The sequence below is a fragment of the Antennarius striatus genome, chromosome 24, assembly GCF_040054535.1.
Source record: "Antennarius striatus isolate MH-2024 chromosome 24, ASM4005453v1, whole genome shotgun sequence".
Classification (NCBI taxonomy): domain Eukaryota; kingdom Metazoa; phylum Chordata; class Actinopteri; order Lophiiformes; family Antennariidae; genus Antennarius; species Antennarius striatus.
Window position 1 is genome coordinate 8,388,001 of NC_090799.1, and position 13,749 is coordinate 8,401,749.

The 13,749-nt window shown below is 40.8% G+C and overlaps 4 protein-coding genes and 1 non-coding gene across 6 annotated transcripts; 3 read left to right on the plus strand and 2 right to left on the minus strand.

Annotated features, from left to right (window-relative positions):
* Positions 1 to 2,008: 2,008 nt before the first annotated feature.
* Positions 2,009 to 4,594, minus strand: LOC137591687 (coiled-coil domain-containing protein 122). Its single transcript, XM_068309822.1, has 7 exons — positions 4,567 to 4,594; positions 4,176 to 4,291; positions 3,238 to 3,636; positions 3,039 to 3,155; positions 2,740 to 2,813; positions 2,541 to 2,615; positions 2,009 to 2,066 (listed from the first exon to the last, which is right to left on the minus strand). The coding sequence occupies exons 1-7, from the start codon at positions 4,592 to 4,594 to the stop codon at positions 2,009 to 2,011; spliced, it is 867 nt and encodes a 288-aa protein (XP_068165923.1).
* Positions 4,595 to 4,895: 301 nt separating this feature from the next.
* Positions 4,896 to 7,120, plus strand: mtrf1 (mitochondrial translational release factor 1). Its single transcript, XM_068309286.1, has 9 exons — positions 4,896 to 5,402; positions 5,501 to 5,598; positions 5,685 to 5,766; positions 5,845 to 5,952; positions 6,043 to 6,215; positions 6,305 to 6,422; positions 6,503 to 6,639; positions 6,780 to 6,878; positions 6,983 to 7,120. Exons 1-9 carry the CDS (start codon positions 5,006 to 5,008, stop codon positions 7,118 to 7,120), a joined length of 1,350 nt encoding a protein of 449 aa, XP_068165387.1. The 5' UTR covers positions 4,896 to 5,005.
* Positions 7,121 to 7,248: 128 nt separating this feature from the next.
* wbp4 (WW domain binding protein 4) lies at positions 7,249 to 10,613 on the minus strand. The gene is made up of 10 exons (XM_068309287.1): positions 10,505 to 10,613; positions 10,300 to 10,372; positions 10,158 to 10,220; positions 9,467 to 9,593; positions 9,132 to 9,368; positions 8,968 to 9,044; positions 8,780 to 8,855; positions 8,434 to 8,684; positions 8,124 to 8,356; positions 7,249 to 8,021 (listed from the first exon to the last, which is right to left on the minus strand). Coding segments are annotated over exons 1-10 (1,341 nt in total). The 5' UTR covers positions 10,507 to 10,613; the 3' UTR covers positions 7,249 to 7,819.
* A 91-nt stretch (positions 10,614 to 10,704) lies between these two features.
* On the plus strand, positions 10,705 to 13,079 carry si:dkey-75a21.2 (uncharacterized protein LOC794385 homolog). 2 transcript variants are annotated; one of them, XM_068309597.1, is made up of 6 exons: positions 10,705 to 10,845; positions 11,387 to 11,593; positions 11,708 to 11,823; positions 11,914 to 12,146; positions 12,359 to 12,421; positions 12,516 to 13,079. In XM_068309597.1, exons 1-6 carry the CDS (start codon positions 10,765 to 10,767, stop codon positions 12,896 to 12,898), a joined length of 1,083 nt encoding a protein of 360 aa, XP_068165698.1. In that variant the 5' UTR covers positions 10,705 to 10,764; the 3' UTR covers positions 12,899 to 13,079. The 2 variants fall into 2 exon arrangements, with proteins under 2 accessions (XP_068165698.1, XP_068165699.1); XM_068309598.1 differs by lacking the exon at positions 12,359 to 12,421 and having other exon boundaries at positions 12,488 to 12,697.
* Positions 13,080 to 13,565: 486 nt separating this feature from the next.
* Positions 13,566 to 13,637, plus strand: trnae-uuc (transfer RNA glutamic acid (anticodon UUC)). The gene has a single exon. It is a non-coding gene; the product is annotated as a tRNA-Glu (tRNA).
* The last annotated feature ends 112 nt before the right edge of the window (positions 13,638 to 13,749 follow it).

Below are 13,749 nucleotides of genomic sequence, written 5' to 3' on the forward strand. Positions count from 1 at the left end.
CGTCTAGTTAGTACCTGTTTTCATTCTGGTTAACCACAGACTAGAAGGGAACATTTAGTTCTCTTTACTTCTACAAAACCATTTTTGGATTCTGTGATGATCATAAACAAATGCGCATCAGGGGATACCAGGATGTGTGTTGTTTATTTGTGTTGCTCAGGTGCGTGGCAGCAGGGTGGGGTTTCCTGACAAGTGTGTCTGCGGGTTGAAGGTTTCCTTTTATTACTTCTGTTTTGGTTCCGTTTCTCACGTCATGACCTTTGAATTCTCTTATCCCACATTCCCAACAGAAGGCCACAATCTGCCACGGAACATTTAATGCTTGTGCAAATGGAAGCATTCCTTGGAATAACGCCTGACTGCACCTGGAATAGCCTAGAAAACCTTCACCTGGTTTCTGTGTTTATTATAAAGAAGCTATTCTCTGAACGCCCTGGTGTCCAACCCAACAGATCGCGTGTGCAGATGGCAAATGAGTCATCGGCGAATCACATTTTGACAAATATTATTGTGTGTGTAGGACAGGCAGGCGCTTAAAGTCGGAGGGGTTTGTTGATTCGCTGTATATCCCAACAAGGACAGGAAGAATATCCCATCGCTGATGACATCACAGACACAAACGTGGTTGGTTTGCCGCCTACGCCTCGCCAAGCGGGAGCGGTTTGTTACTGATAATGAGGCGTGACGTAAAGTGTGTGGTTTAACAGGGATCACAAATAGAAACCCATAAAAAAAATGGATGACTTTAGAAGTACACAGCAGAAGAAAACAGACATTGCTTTTCCAGATCACTCGTCCTCACAAACACATAAACACCGATTAAAAACTGCGATCCCACGCTGGTCCGGCCTGTAAGTCGTTCCACCTCCACAGTAAATAATTCAAAGCTTCAACACACAGTAGGAGTCGTTCACGTATTTATTACGTTACTCCAGCGTGGAAGCACGTAGGTAACGATTCCCCATCAGCTGTCTATAATGGTGGCGAGCCAGCAGAGGCAATCAGACATGTTTGATCACGCAAAAAACCCCAATCTAAACAGCAGCAATGCAGCGCTGCGAATGTGGAAAACACATAAAAATGTCAAAAAGATGCAAAAAAACCCCTGCAGGCCGTCACGTTTTTCTGCACGATGCGACCATTCAGGGATCAGACGAAAACATTCCTGCGAGTTCAGATGTGAATTCAGGTGTAATTCACTGTGTGGGATTTCAATTGCGAAGACATCTTCTTATGTAAGAAGATATCATCTTGTCCAACGAACACCAAATTATTTTGTCGATCACAAATGGGAATTAACGCAGGAATTCAGATAGACTGGAAGAAAAGTTTCTGTTGCTAATTCCGTAAACGGGAATTTCTCTCCTAATGAACGCAAACTTCATTAGCTTGGATTAGATGTGAATGGTTTTTAGTTTTTAGAGCTTCCTTCAAAGAGACTCCATTCGAGGGTCGTCTCCTTAGACTGGGAAAACTTTGTTATGCAACGCGGTGCAATAACAGATAGGCTAAAGTAGAGAAGTAAAAAAGGTCACACTGCAAAGAAGTGAAGCATAAATTCAGTCAGGAAGCAGAATTTTTCTAATTATACCAAACAGCTTGAGGTTGTTTGCTGTTCATTTGTTGAAAATTCAGCATCTAAAAGTCGTGAGAGGAGTATCGTATGTGTGTAAGAGGAAAGGAGAGGCTAGGAAAATGCTAAATGGTCAATCAGACAAAGTGTTCCCGCCGTTAGAGCTTAGTTTTGAAGAATGGCGGGCAAAATTTTAAAGGTACAAGAAATCCTTCAAATTACATGTGTGAATTTACATGCTCTTTATTCATTAGGTGTTACATTCCATGACGTGTCATAGTCTTAAATAATTGCTGGAGTCGTGCAAACAGACACACAGCCTGAAGGTAGTCGTATCTTCAGAATTCAGGCATGAAAACATGTGAAAAATAGGCTGCTTCGTAATTTGTTCGTTTAGATTGGAGTTCCGGCTGAAGCAGCACAGTCACGCCCTTGTTAGCCGGCGCTGGGAATGTCGCCCTGCAGGTCATCAGCTGACCCACTGAAGCGGAACCTGGAACACCATGTCCCAAAGCAACCACATCGACAGTTAGACGGGACACTTGGCGTTCCTTCACCACTCAACCTAAATATCTAATCCTGATGCCCCTGATCTGGTGAAATAGCCCACATGTCGGCCCACTAATTGATGAAAACAAGTGTTGTGATACAAAAACACATATTTAATATCTTTACGCATTAAATATTCAGAAATGACCGTTAGTGGAGACTAGTGCACATCAATCTAAGTGAAGGTTTAATGACAACTGAACACACAAGATAGTTTCTGAACTCTGCCGTCCCCTGCTGGTCAAATGTAGTAACGACAGCAACAAACAAACATCCTTAATAATAATAATAATAATAATAATAATAATAATAATAATAATAATAATAATAATAATAATAATAATAATAATAAATTCACTTTTAGTCCAAAAAACCTCCTTCATAAGACACGACTGCTTATTTTCCACTGTTCGCTGACTCGTGTGATGATTCCAGCTGCGTCTTGAGCTCTGCTAGCTGTCTCTCCATGTGGTAGATGTCTTCAGACATTTGTCTAAAAGAGATACAGACAGTATGCGGAGAGTCTAACCAGTTACAATAATAATAAATGATCCTATTTTACGTAAAGAAATACAACTGTATAAAAATCATTGCATCCCCACTGGACTTGTATTTACATGTGTCCCGCCTGGGCCCTGCTCAGCTGACAGTGGAGCCGTTTGACGATGGCTTCATAGCGTTTGTTCTGGATCTGGATGCACATATATCATGGATAGAATTTAAGTGTTACTAACTGTATTCACAATTTTAGATTTCAAAATTAAATATATAAAAAACCCACCATTTTTTAAAATTACGGTTTCTTTGTTCCGTTACTTTTTTATAATTTTATAGAAAAGCTGGCAGTTCAAGAAGATCCGCAGTTTAACCTCTGTTGAAAATAAGTCAGGATAGTTCAATCTTCTCTTTAACACACCTCTATGTCTTTCTTTAGGAGGTTCTGGGTCTCAAACTCTTTTTGCAGTTGCTCTCTCCTCTTAGCTGTGGTTCTCCTCATCACAGAGATCTCCTCCTTCAGAACCTCAATCTCTCTCTGCAGAAGTTTAAAGAAAATTCAAGAAATATGAATCACAGTTTTCCAACTAATTCAGGATCTTTCCGCTCATTTTAAACACCTTTGCCACCTGTGCTGTGTTTCCGTATGGATTCTTCAAATCCTCCTTCAGCTCCTCTTTCTTTTCCATCAGCTTCCGGACCTGCTCTCTTTTCTCCTCCAGCACTTGATGGGCCTCCGTCTGGCTAACCGAATGCAAAACAGCCTCTCTGTGATTCTTCATCTTTTTTCGGTAAGTGTCCCACTCTCCCAGCACTATCTGAAACTCCTCTTCTTCCTCTCTTATTGCTGTCTGGAGCTCTGTATTCTCCCTGGTCGTGGATGCACATCGGTCCTGGAGGATTTTATTCTGCTGTTGCAGGTTCTCCATCTCAGCCTCTAAAATCACGACTTCCCTCGTTTTGGATCTCAACTCCTGCTCTGCCGTCTCAGCTTTCTTCTCCACATCTGAAAGAGCAGCCTGTAAAAACAGGCATTCATATCATTCTCAATTTCTAAAATGTATTTTCAGAGATGCACAGACCTTTAATTGTAGGTTTTTTTGTCAAAAGAAACCAAATACAACATTTCCTGACCAATTTTTAATTGCAATGACATAAATGGATACAATTTTTATGTACTAAAATGAAAAATCAAGAAAAGAATAACCCTGTGAATATGGGTTAAGTGCCACCAAAGGATGAGCCTTTTATTGCTAGTAATTAATCATTTGTAAGAGCATAATTTTTTTTGTTAAAATTTTTTAAAATAAATGTAAAAAAATTAGTGCACTGGCGTCGTGCCCGGAGTGTCCCCCGCCTCACGCCCCGTGTCAGCTGAGTTAGGCTCCAGCTCCCCGTGACCCGTTACGGCGGATGAAAGCGGTAGTACAATTTCCTCCGTGATTGATAAAGTATCTATCTAGAGAATGAATGAATGAATGAATGAATGAATGAATGAATGAATGAATGAATGAATGAATGAATGAATGAATGAATGAATGAATGAGTTAAAGCAGACCTGCAGGCTGCGGAGCGTCTTCTGTTTCTCCTTCAGGGCCTCCGACTGGGCGAAGCCGTGTTGACTGACATCCTCCACCGCCTTGGTTAATGAAAACTCCGGCTTCTCCTGGGTCCCTGGGGGACAGTTAACAAGTGTATTAACAATTCTGTTAAACCAGCTGACTCTTAATGATATTTCATCTACATTTTTACTTATTAAATACATTTTTACAGCCTAGAATTTCACTTAGGCCTTCCTAGCTAAAGGGATTAGCATTATCCCGAGTTAGCTAACATTATTTAGTTACCCAGCAAATATTTAATTTTAGTGTAATTGCCTTTAATATATACGATTTATTACACAGTTATATTTATTAATTATTTAATCACTATTATTAATACACTCTTACCATCTTCACTTGCTCCACATTTGGACATTTTTCTCAGTCCAGCTTTGGTAACAAATACTAAACTACAGCACAATTAGGAACGATAGTTTCCGCTAGCTAAGTGCGTAGATAAACATTTTTTATATTAAAAAATATAAATCAATATATACATGTTTTATTTTTTTAATGAAATCAGCCTATAACACATAATTTGATAACAATAATTAAATAAAAGGCTAAATGGATCATTACTGTGCACAAATTGAAAAACAACAACAACGTTGATGTAAATTGAACTACATTACCCATAGTTCATCTTGCGAGTCTCCTCGCTCTCGTTCCCCAAACTACATCCGGTATCCTACAGTTAGCAGGAATATGGTTTTTGACAGCTTTTCTTAACGCTTTTAGATATTGTTTAGCCTTTTAACTTTACAAATATTTAATTAACTGTGATAAAATGTTTGTTAATGGGTGGTGTCGGATTTGGACTTCATGCAGACGTGTAATTTACAGCAGCAGAAAAAGAATAGGAGGAGGATGGAGGACGCTGACAGGACACACCGGTCCCAAGTATGCTAACACGTCAGGGGCGCAACCCTGGGTTTCAGGAGCACCGAGACGCTTCTGTCACAGTGATTTTGGGGACTTATACAAGAACGTATCGGTTCAGAAGTACATCCAGCAGCTCATGGAGGAGCACGGCCACGTTAGAAAGAAGCTACAGCATTTATACCTCAGCGAATCAGAGAGAAAAGTGTTGGAAATGAGGCACACGGAGCTGCTGCCGCTGGTAACTGTGTTTGACAGGATCCAGGAAGCCCAGAAAGACCTCGAAGAACTGTCACTTTTGTACAGTGGGTGATTTTTTTAATTGCGTTTTTGAGGGATTACATTGATGTCTTTAATGTTAATTGTAATGAAAAGAAAATCACATGTTTTTATCCGACTGCAGATTCAGATGGCAGCAAAGATGAAGATGAGCAACTGATGGAACTGTTGAAAGAGGAGGAGATGCAAATTTCCAGCAAAATTGTTGACTTAAGAAAAGACGTAAGAACACGGACATGTGATCAGATCTATGTAGGATTGTGCGATAAAACATTTTATCACAGTGATTATATCTCTTGTCTCTCCAGCTGATGGAAGCTCTCGTGCCATCGGACCCGCTGGACTCCAGCAATATCCTGCTAGAAGTGGTTTCAGGACGGACAACAGGAGGTATGAAAGAATTCAGATCTATGGAGGATATTTGGACTCCTAAATATTTGATCCTGATATTTCTTTCTGTGATTTCAGGTGACATCTGTCAGCAGTTCACCTCAGAAGTGTTTGAAATGTACCAGGGGTTTGCATCTTACATGAACTGGGACTTTGAGGTTCTGAGCTGCTCAGATGCTGAGTATGGTGGGTGTTTGTGAGGAATCTGTCCTCCTCCAATCAGGATCCAGTGTTTGCCTTTTGTCTCATGAATCTTCCATTGTTCTTATATCTCAGGTGGTTTGCACCATGCAGCAGTAAGAATCGCCGGGGAGAATGTGTACAGGTATCTAAAGCATGAAGGAGGAACACACCGGGTGCAAATCATTCCTGAGGTGGGGCTCTCTTCCAGGATGCAGCGTATCCACACGGGAACCATGACTGTCATTATCCTCCCTCAACCAGTGGAGGTTCTCTCTTCGGTTCTTTGTCATCGTCTTTTACGTTAATCCGGCGAGATTTAGAAGTAGCTCACTTTTATTTTCTTCTTTGTTCATAGTTGGATGTCCGCATTGATCCGAAGGATCTTCGAATTGATACTTTCAGATCACGAGGTGCTGGGGGCCAGAGTGTGAACACAACAGACAGCGCGGTGCGTGCAGTCCATATTCCCACAGGTGAAGCACAGCAGTTCTCTGTCTGCTTCAGACTGGTGAGACAGAAACATCATGGTCTTATCTCATGGTTATCTAACCAGGTATAACCGCTGAGTGTCAGCAGTCTCGCTCTCAGTTGAAGAACAGAGACACTGCCATGAAGGTGCTGAAGTTCAGGCTCTACGAGCACGTGATGGATAAGGAGAACAATCTGAGGCATAGAGCTCGAAAGCAGCAGGTTCGTCTAGTCGTCATGAGAACCATCAGTGATTTTAAACTGGTCTACTTTCTGTCATATTCAGCGAGTGTCTCTTGATAATCCACCTGCCTTTTGCTCTACTTCTCCTCACGTTCTGTCTCTTTGTGTCTTAACTCCAGGTGGGCATGCGTGCTCAGTCAGACAGGATCCGCACCTACAACTTCAGCCAGGATCGGGTCACAGACCACAGGACCGGATATGAAGCGAGAGACATCAAGGTTAGATTTGAAGGGACTGTTTAGTATCCATGAATGAGTTTTACAGCTTTTGCTGCTCTGTAAGTGGGTGAATGCACTCCAGATCTCTGGTTCTGGTTCTGTAGGCGTTCATGAGAGGAGGGGAACCGTTCTACCATCTGGTCTGTGACGTACTGAAACACTCAGAGATGGAGGCTCTTCTGGGAGCGGTGGAGAGCAGCAGCAGCCTGAAACCTCCAGAGTCAGAACAATCTGCAGACTGACAGCATCATTGTCTTTACAGTATATAGAAAATACACACTGTCACTTTGACATATTATAATGAAATATATCATTATTCAAAGATTCATGCTGTAGTTTATGTCAGTGATTCAAAGAAAATGAGCTGCAGCACACTTATTAAGAGGCTTTTATTTTGGTAATAAAATATGAAATGCATCTTTTGTATTTGTTCTTGGTTAATTTCCATAATGGTTTTTTGATGACGAGGTGATGAAGCCATTTATCACATTTAACAAACGCTCCTAGCTTTTCACACGGGTACCAGTTAAATTATAAATTTCTGCAGCTGAATTTCTGAATCTACTTATTTTTCAGTCTCCAGACGAGAGAAGATGATGAAATCCCATTTTTAATCACTTACATGTCTACAAAGGATAATATTTTAAGAGATGTCGCAGTGGTGTTTCCACAAAGATGCTGTTAGAAAACTAAAACATAAAATGTCTTCTTTGTTCTCATCAGACTCCATGTAGAAATTGATGACATCACCGCAATGATAACGTTGAATTCATAAGAATTTCACAACCTGTACAAAAAAAAATTACATCCAGTGGTTGACATTTTAGGTTTAGGCTAAAATGTTTTTTGAATTTAACACTTTTCAAAGTTCAACGTGGTTCCTGGATGTCTAAAAGTCTTAATCCTCTCCTTTCGGGACTGAAGTGTATTTTTCTGTGGTGTCAGTCGTCATCGTCTCTCTGTCGGAGGCTTCTGGATTTGCCGTTCTGCGTTTTGCTTTTCCTGAATGAAGTGGGTCCTCCTTCCTCTCCCAGCGAGGTGATGATGCGTTCCTTAAACTTGTGTTTTGGCTCTGGTGGCAGGTCAGCCGGAACGCTAGTGGAGCATCCTTCCATCTGCGGCAACTGTAAGTCCACTTTGGTACTGGACAGGGAGGAAAAGGAAACATTTAGGGTCGTTTTAATGGAGGCTCCTTATCTTTTTAAATTTTATTAGTGTCCTAGTTAAGCATTCATCAGTACTTACTATGGATCCACCTCTTCCTTGATCTTTTCCCAGGCTCCGTATGGATTTGCGCCTTTCCTCCTCTTGACTTGGGCTTGCTTTTGTTGCACAACTTCCTCCTTCTTCTCAGGTTCAGCCGGCGTGCTCGGGACCGCTTCCTCTTTTTTTGTCTGTTCAGCATCCTCTCTAGGAGTGTTTTGACCTTCTACATCTTTATCCTCCTTTCCTGAAGGCACAAATTCAGCTTTCCTTTTCTGAAAATGAAAAAACATGGCTTCAAAAATCATCAGGTCTGGATCTTTAAATGCTTCACTCACAGGCCTCCTCTTACCCTGAAGCTGATTTTTGGGACATTGCTTTGCTGGCTGGATTCTTCAGGGACTTCAACCATCTGTGATGCACAGGGCTTGAGCCCTGAAGCCCCATTAGAGGTGTCCTCTACTCCTGAAAGCTGCTCCGCCTGAGCCGTCGATGGCTGCTCCTGATTCTCTTCTTCTGGGTTTTCTCCAGACACCTCACTGGGAATATAGTCTGCTGATGCATCACAAGGAGTACAATCTGCTGGCTTTTCCCAGCTGGACTCTGAAAGGTGGAGGAGAGAAAGAATGTACTTACATTTTAGGATCAACTAAAACATGTATTCCAGAAATAAATAAACCCTGTACTAATTCTTCTACCTCCAGTCTCTGAGTTGTAGTAATATGTGTAACCATCAGGGCTGACAGCTTCCATCCAACGACGGCCTGAAGGAGTCTAAAGAGAAACACAGTATTGATGAAGAAATTACTTCAGCTTTGGTCAGCAACCAAAGCCTTGTTATATATTACATCAGTACACACAAATGCACAGAAACTACATTACTAACCTCGGTCTGGGCTGGCTGCTCGTAGACTGAAGTTTCTCCCTGGAAACCTCCAGAGCCTGGTTTCTCCCACTGAGATTCTATATATAAAAAACAAAGATGCCACAATATTTTTTTAGTGTACGGGACATTTTAAATAGTCATATCAAAGAGGCGTTGACCCTCACCTCCAGTTATTGTGTTGTAATAGTATTTGTTTCCGTCATCCGTCTGCCCTTCAACCCAAACCTGTGATACGTTTTGCGGTCTGGGCCTCTTATTTCCCTTAAAGTGCTTTTGATGTTTTTTTGACATGTTCTTCATATCCTTTTTCGCATGGCTCTTCACCTGGTTGTTCACCTGGGGTCCCACCAAAGGTTGAGGCTGACGTTTTGACTGTGGAGCTGGAGCTGGTGATTCTATTCCTAAACCAAAATCACAAGTTTAAAATGTTACAAAACAAAAACCTCTCCTTGGTTTTCCATGTCCTCCACATTAATGCAATAAATTGTCCAAATGTTACCTGCTGCCTCCCTTTCCATCCTCTTCAGGTCTTCCTCATATGCCTTCATTGCAGCCTCCTCCATGGCTGCAAAGTCTTTGGACATACGTTCCTCCTGCTTTGCCTTGTCAACGCTCTTCTTTTTAATCTGCAGAGCGAAAGATGGAATGAGACAAGTTGCCAGTAGCCAATAAGAAGCGTTCTTTTAGTCTTATCTCCCTCTGCCAGTTTTGACAGTGATGCCAAGTGGAGCATGTTTGCCATCGCTGTCAGTATTAATGTCTGTGAGCACTGTGACTCATCATAAATGCCTATTGATCATGTTTAATCTATCAAAAACAGTGTGAGTGTTTACAAAGCTGTATTTACATTTAACATATCAGCAGGATGACTTAAAAATATGAAGTTCTCATGACAACACTGAATTGAAATAAATATAAACTCGATAAAGTGCATATAACTGGTCAACCATTACACAATCCAATAACACAAAACAGCATTTATATGTTATAAATCATAATATTTATCTTTTTTTGTGGAGATGATATCATGTACTTCAGTGGAAGTTGGTATTATCTCACTCCTGGTAGGTGGATTGATTCGATCCTTATTTGAACACACACACACACACACACACACACACACACACACACACACACACACACACACACAAATATACAAATAACATATATATATATATATACGTTAATACCTCTGAGATTTTTGCAGCTACATTTTCCTTGTGGTTCTTCCCTCGTTCGTGGAACTCGATGCTCTGCAGAGCAAAATACACATGAGAAAGCGTATAAAGTGTAGAACCCGTCCCCAGAAACATGATCTATTACAGTACTCACAGGCTTATTGTCTGCAATCCAACATTTGCAGTACTGACAGAATTTTCTCGGTTGTGATTTCCAGTAATCAGCCCTGAAACAAAAACATTTTAATTCACAACACGACTGGATAAGATTACCTTTAACCTTGGTAGTTCACACATCGAACTGGCTAATTTGATACAAGCTAGTTGTTTTACGACTCCGAGTGTCTGTAATTACTTACATTTTAAGACCTGGTAGTAAATTAACGAAAGAGAACTAAAAAAACAAGCATAGACTCAACGGGTTCGCTCGATTCAAGAATGACAACACTGTCCATTAATGATTGCGTCATTCACAGTCGCCGTAACCCGGAAAAAGACGACGTTCTCTGTTTCTGATTGGCTGGATAACCCGGAACGTGATTACGTAGTTGAAGTTTTTCGGAAAGACATTATTGCTCGCTGACCAGTCACTGGGAAACAACGACACGACTGTCTGACAATGTCGTCGACATTATCTGTTTGGAGTCGTGTTGTTAGATGTCAGCACTGTCAGCCAAATGCGGGAGGAGAACTCCTGGAGGTAACAGCCATGTTTTTCTAGTTGTTTCTACACGATCAGATTTCTGTGCGCACCGCTAGAGTTAGCTAGGGAAAACAGCGACAGTCCTAATTTTATGCAAACACAATAAAGCTTCATGTAAAGACGGTGAATGCTCGTCCGTTCTGTTTGTACAAGTGAACGTGAGGCTTTAGCCAGTCTTAAACACTGACAATCACGGGATGTGATAATATAGGGTGAAGACTAGCTAGCAAACTAGCTTCCAGCGCCAACATTCAGATGCATAAAGCAGTGAAATAAGTTAATCAAAAATGATCAGAAGCCGATGTGAACTTATTTTTCTAAACGAAATATCTTTAAAGGAACTTCAGTAAAATTTGCTGTCCTTGAGAATGAATATGGCAAATATATAAAACTTTTAAACTACATGTTTTAACGTCAGTTTAGCAAGACATTTGTCTTGATGCGGCAGCCCACTGTGCTGTAGTTATACCGGTGTATTACACGTGATTATACACTGGTATAACTAGATGACTACTCATATTGACACTTTAAATGACAGAAATTTTTGCCATCTGGATACACCCATCTTCTGTGCCTAAATGAACCGAGTGACAGTAAGGAGGATTATTTTCGAGTTCATTTGAAAGTGAAACTCTCCACTGAGGAAGAGGTCGACAAATGGCTGCAGGATCTTCAGTATTCCTCCGCCTGGACATGGAGGATAGCGAGGACCTACCCCCAGTCAGGGCGGTACAATGCTTATAGAGTAAGTGTTGAATTGACTGTTCTGGAAACGGAAGGGTGGTGGTTTGTACCTTTATGTGCTTGTGTGAAGTGCAGTCTAGATGCATGTAATCTAATGAGCCGGCACATTCAACAGGTTGATCTCAGGTGCCAGTACAAAACCTATTCGACTGGCAAACTGTCTCGCAACACAAACTGCCCAGCGACCATGTTTCTTATCCTCAAAAGACACTTGGAAGACAGGAGGTCAAGGTAAAATGAAAATGAAATGTGCACAATAGATCTCCGAGGGATATTTCACATCACAAATGTGTAACTAACCTCTGTCTCTACTTTCCACAGATCGTCAGACCCTCATACAGCAGAGGGTTACTTCCTCCATGTGAACTGGAGGAATCAGCACAACCATCCGTTGGCATCAGACCATGCTTTGCACAAAAATAATGTGTCTGCTGCCACAATCATTAAATTGACAGGGCTGTACGAGAAAGGACATTCCCCATTATCCACACTTGAGACGATCAAGTATGACCTGCAGGAGGAACAAGTATACTACGTTATTAATGAATCATCAGGTAAGTTTAGCATCCTAAGCATCTGAAATATGTGTGAATGGACATATCCGCCACCCCCTTCTTCAATTACTGTATACATCATTAACTCTGTACTGTAAAGTAGTTTTCCTGACAAAAGTTAGTACGTCCTTCTCAAATTTTGTTGTAATAGAGACAGTTACAAGAAACATCAGTGACTATAGTTTACTTATTTACTTTGTTACCACAAATAGGTGATGACCACCAGGTCATTGAAGAAGAGGTAACTGCTCACACTACAGGAGTAGCAGATCAGGGTTGGTGTTCTTGTCTCAGCTTCTTACATTTGACTAATTATTTCCTTTGATCTTGCACTGGACAAGGTCAATTAAAATATAATAATCTGTTCAGGCATACCAGAAGACAGCCCAGAGTTTTTGGAGGGACAGCTTGATGACATCTTCGGGCTCTTCAAAAGCAAACTTCGTGAGGACCCAACTTTCACTGCACCACTTAAATCATTTGTGTCCAATTTTCAAAATATGAAAACCGACAGCGCTCTTAAGTCCGCACTGGTCTGCTTTGGCAAGACCACCCACATCGCTTCCAAGGTCCGTGTCCACGCCACACCGAGAGCTGTGGGAGGAAAAAAAGCCTCCAGAGCTGGTAGACCTCCAAAAAGTTCTAGAAGAGAACATCCATACACCAAACAAGGACGAGCAATAAGTTCACCACACAATTTGGCTTTTTTTGTGCAAGAAAAAAACCCTATAGAGACAAATAGTGATCAGTAGTGTCGTTCTGATCCCCCATTATGAATTATGAACTCCGTCGAGAACTGTTAAAGATAAGAGAATTGCATTGTGTGGTGAGCTTTAATATATGATTTTCGAGAGTTATGACTGAAGTAAAGTTTACTGTATTTTTTGTGCATAGTATTGTTTATATGAACATTGTCTCACTCAGATCATTAAAGACTTAATGATCATTGTTTCACGTCATTCATCTTTTACAAACGTATGTGATAGATTCATATCATGGGGATACCTCAAATGGTACTGTAGTTTAATTCTGTGTGCTTTCGTCTAACAGTGTTTCAACCTGTGACCAGACAGAAATGATATAAACAAGATATGGCCCGTTTTTATTTTTATTTATTTTTATTTTGTTTTATATGGTCTAATAGTGGTTAGGACCGCTGGTTTTTAGGCAGCTCGGGTAATAATTATTGGCATATTAATTTAAATGTCGCATTTTTAATTTCAAGTTACAATAACTCCTGGTGTAGCAACTGCCTTTTCTCTATATTGGTTAGTATTAATACAAACGCCGAAAACATTATACGGTACTGAAGAGTCGATCAATTCTTACAAACTTTAACATACTGTACAGTCTTAGTTATCGATACTTGATCTATCATATATCACGATATATACAACAAGCGAGAAGCGGTGTAGCATGTCCCATATGGTCTAGCGGTTAGGATTCCTGGTTTTCACCCAGGCGGCCCGGGTTCGACTCCCGGTATGGGAATGACGTTTTGTCTTTTTGCTAATGGATATGTAAATATATTCAAAAATGTACGTTAACATGTTGACTTTTCAAACGAAGAAGGAAAAAAAATGACAGTATTGGTAAGGCTCGT

Coding starts and splice junctions, on each gene's coding strand:
- mtrf1 (XM_068309286.1), top strand. CDS start 5,006: ATGTTTGTTAATGGGTGGTGTCGGATTTGGACTTCATGCAGACGTGTA. Junction 5,403..5,500: donor AGAACTGTCACTTTTGTACA/GTGGGTGATTTT, acceptor ATCCGACTGCAG/ATTCAGATGGCAGCAAAGAT. Junction 6,640..6,779: donor ATAGAGCTCGAAAGCAGCAG/GTTCGTCTAGTC, acceptor TCTTAACTCCAG/GTGGGCATGCGTGCTCAGTC.
- wbp4 (XM_068309287.1), bottom strand. Junction 8,856..8,967: donor AGCAGCCAGCCCAGACCGAG/GTTAGTAATGTA, acceptor GTTTCTCTTTAG/ACTCCTTCAGGCCGTCGTTG. Junction 8,685..8,779: donor CTACAACTCAGAGACTGGAG/GTAGAAGAATTA, acceptor TCCACCTTTCAG/AGTCCAGCTGGGAAAAGCCA.
- si:dkey-75a21.2 (XM_068309597.1), top strand. CDS start 10,765: ATGTCGTCGACATTATCTGTTTGGAGTCGTGTTGTTAGATGTCAGCAC. Junction 12,147..12,358: donor CGTTATTAATGAATCATCAG/GTAAGTTTAGCA, acceptor TACCACAAATAG/GTGATGACCACCAGGTCATT. Junction 12,422..12,515: donor TACAGGAGTAGCAGATCAGG/GTTGGTGTTCTT, acceptor TAATCTGTTCAG/GCATACCAGAAGACAGCCCA.
- LOC137591687 (XM_068309822.1), bottom strand. CDS start 4,594: ATGTCCAAATGTGGAGCAAGTGAAGATG. Junction 3,637..4,175: donor AGACGCTCCGCAGCCTGCAG/GTCTGCTTTAAC, acceptor CTGTTTTTACAG/GCTGCTCTTTCAGATGTGGA. Junction 2,067..2,540: donor CAGCTGGAATCATCACACGA/GTCAGCGAACAG, acceptor ATGGTGTTCCAG/GTTCCGCTTCAGTGGGTCAG.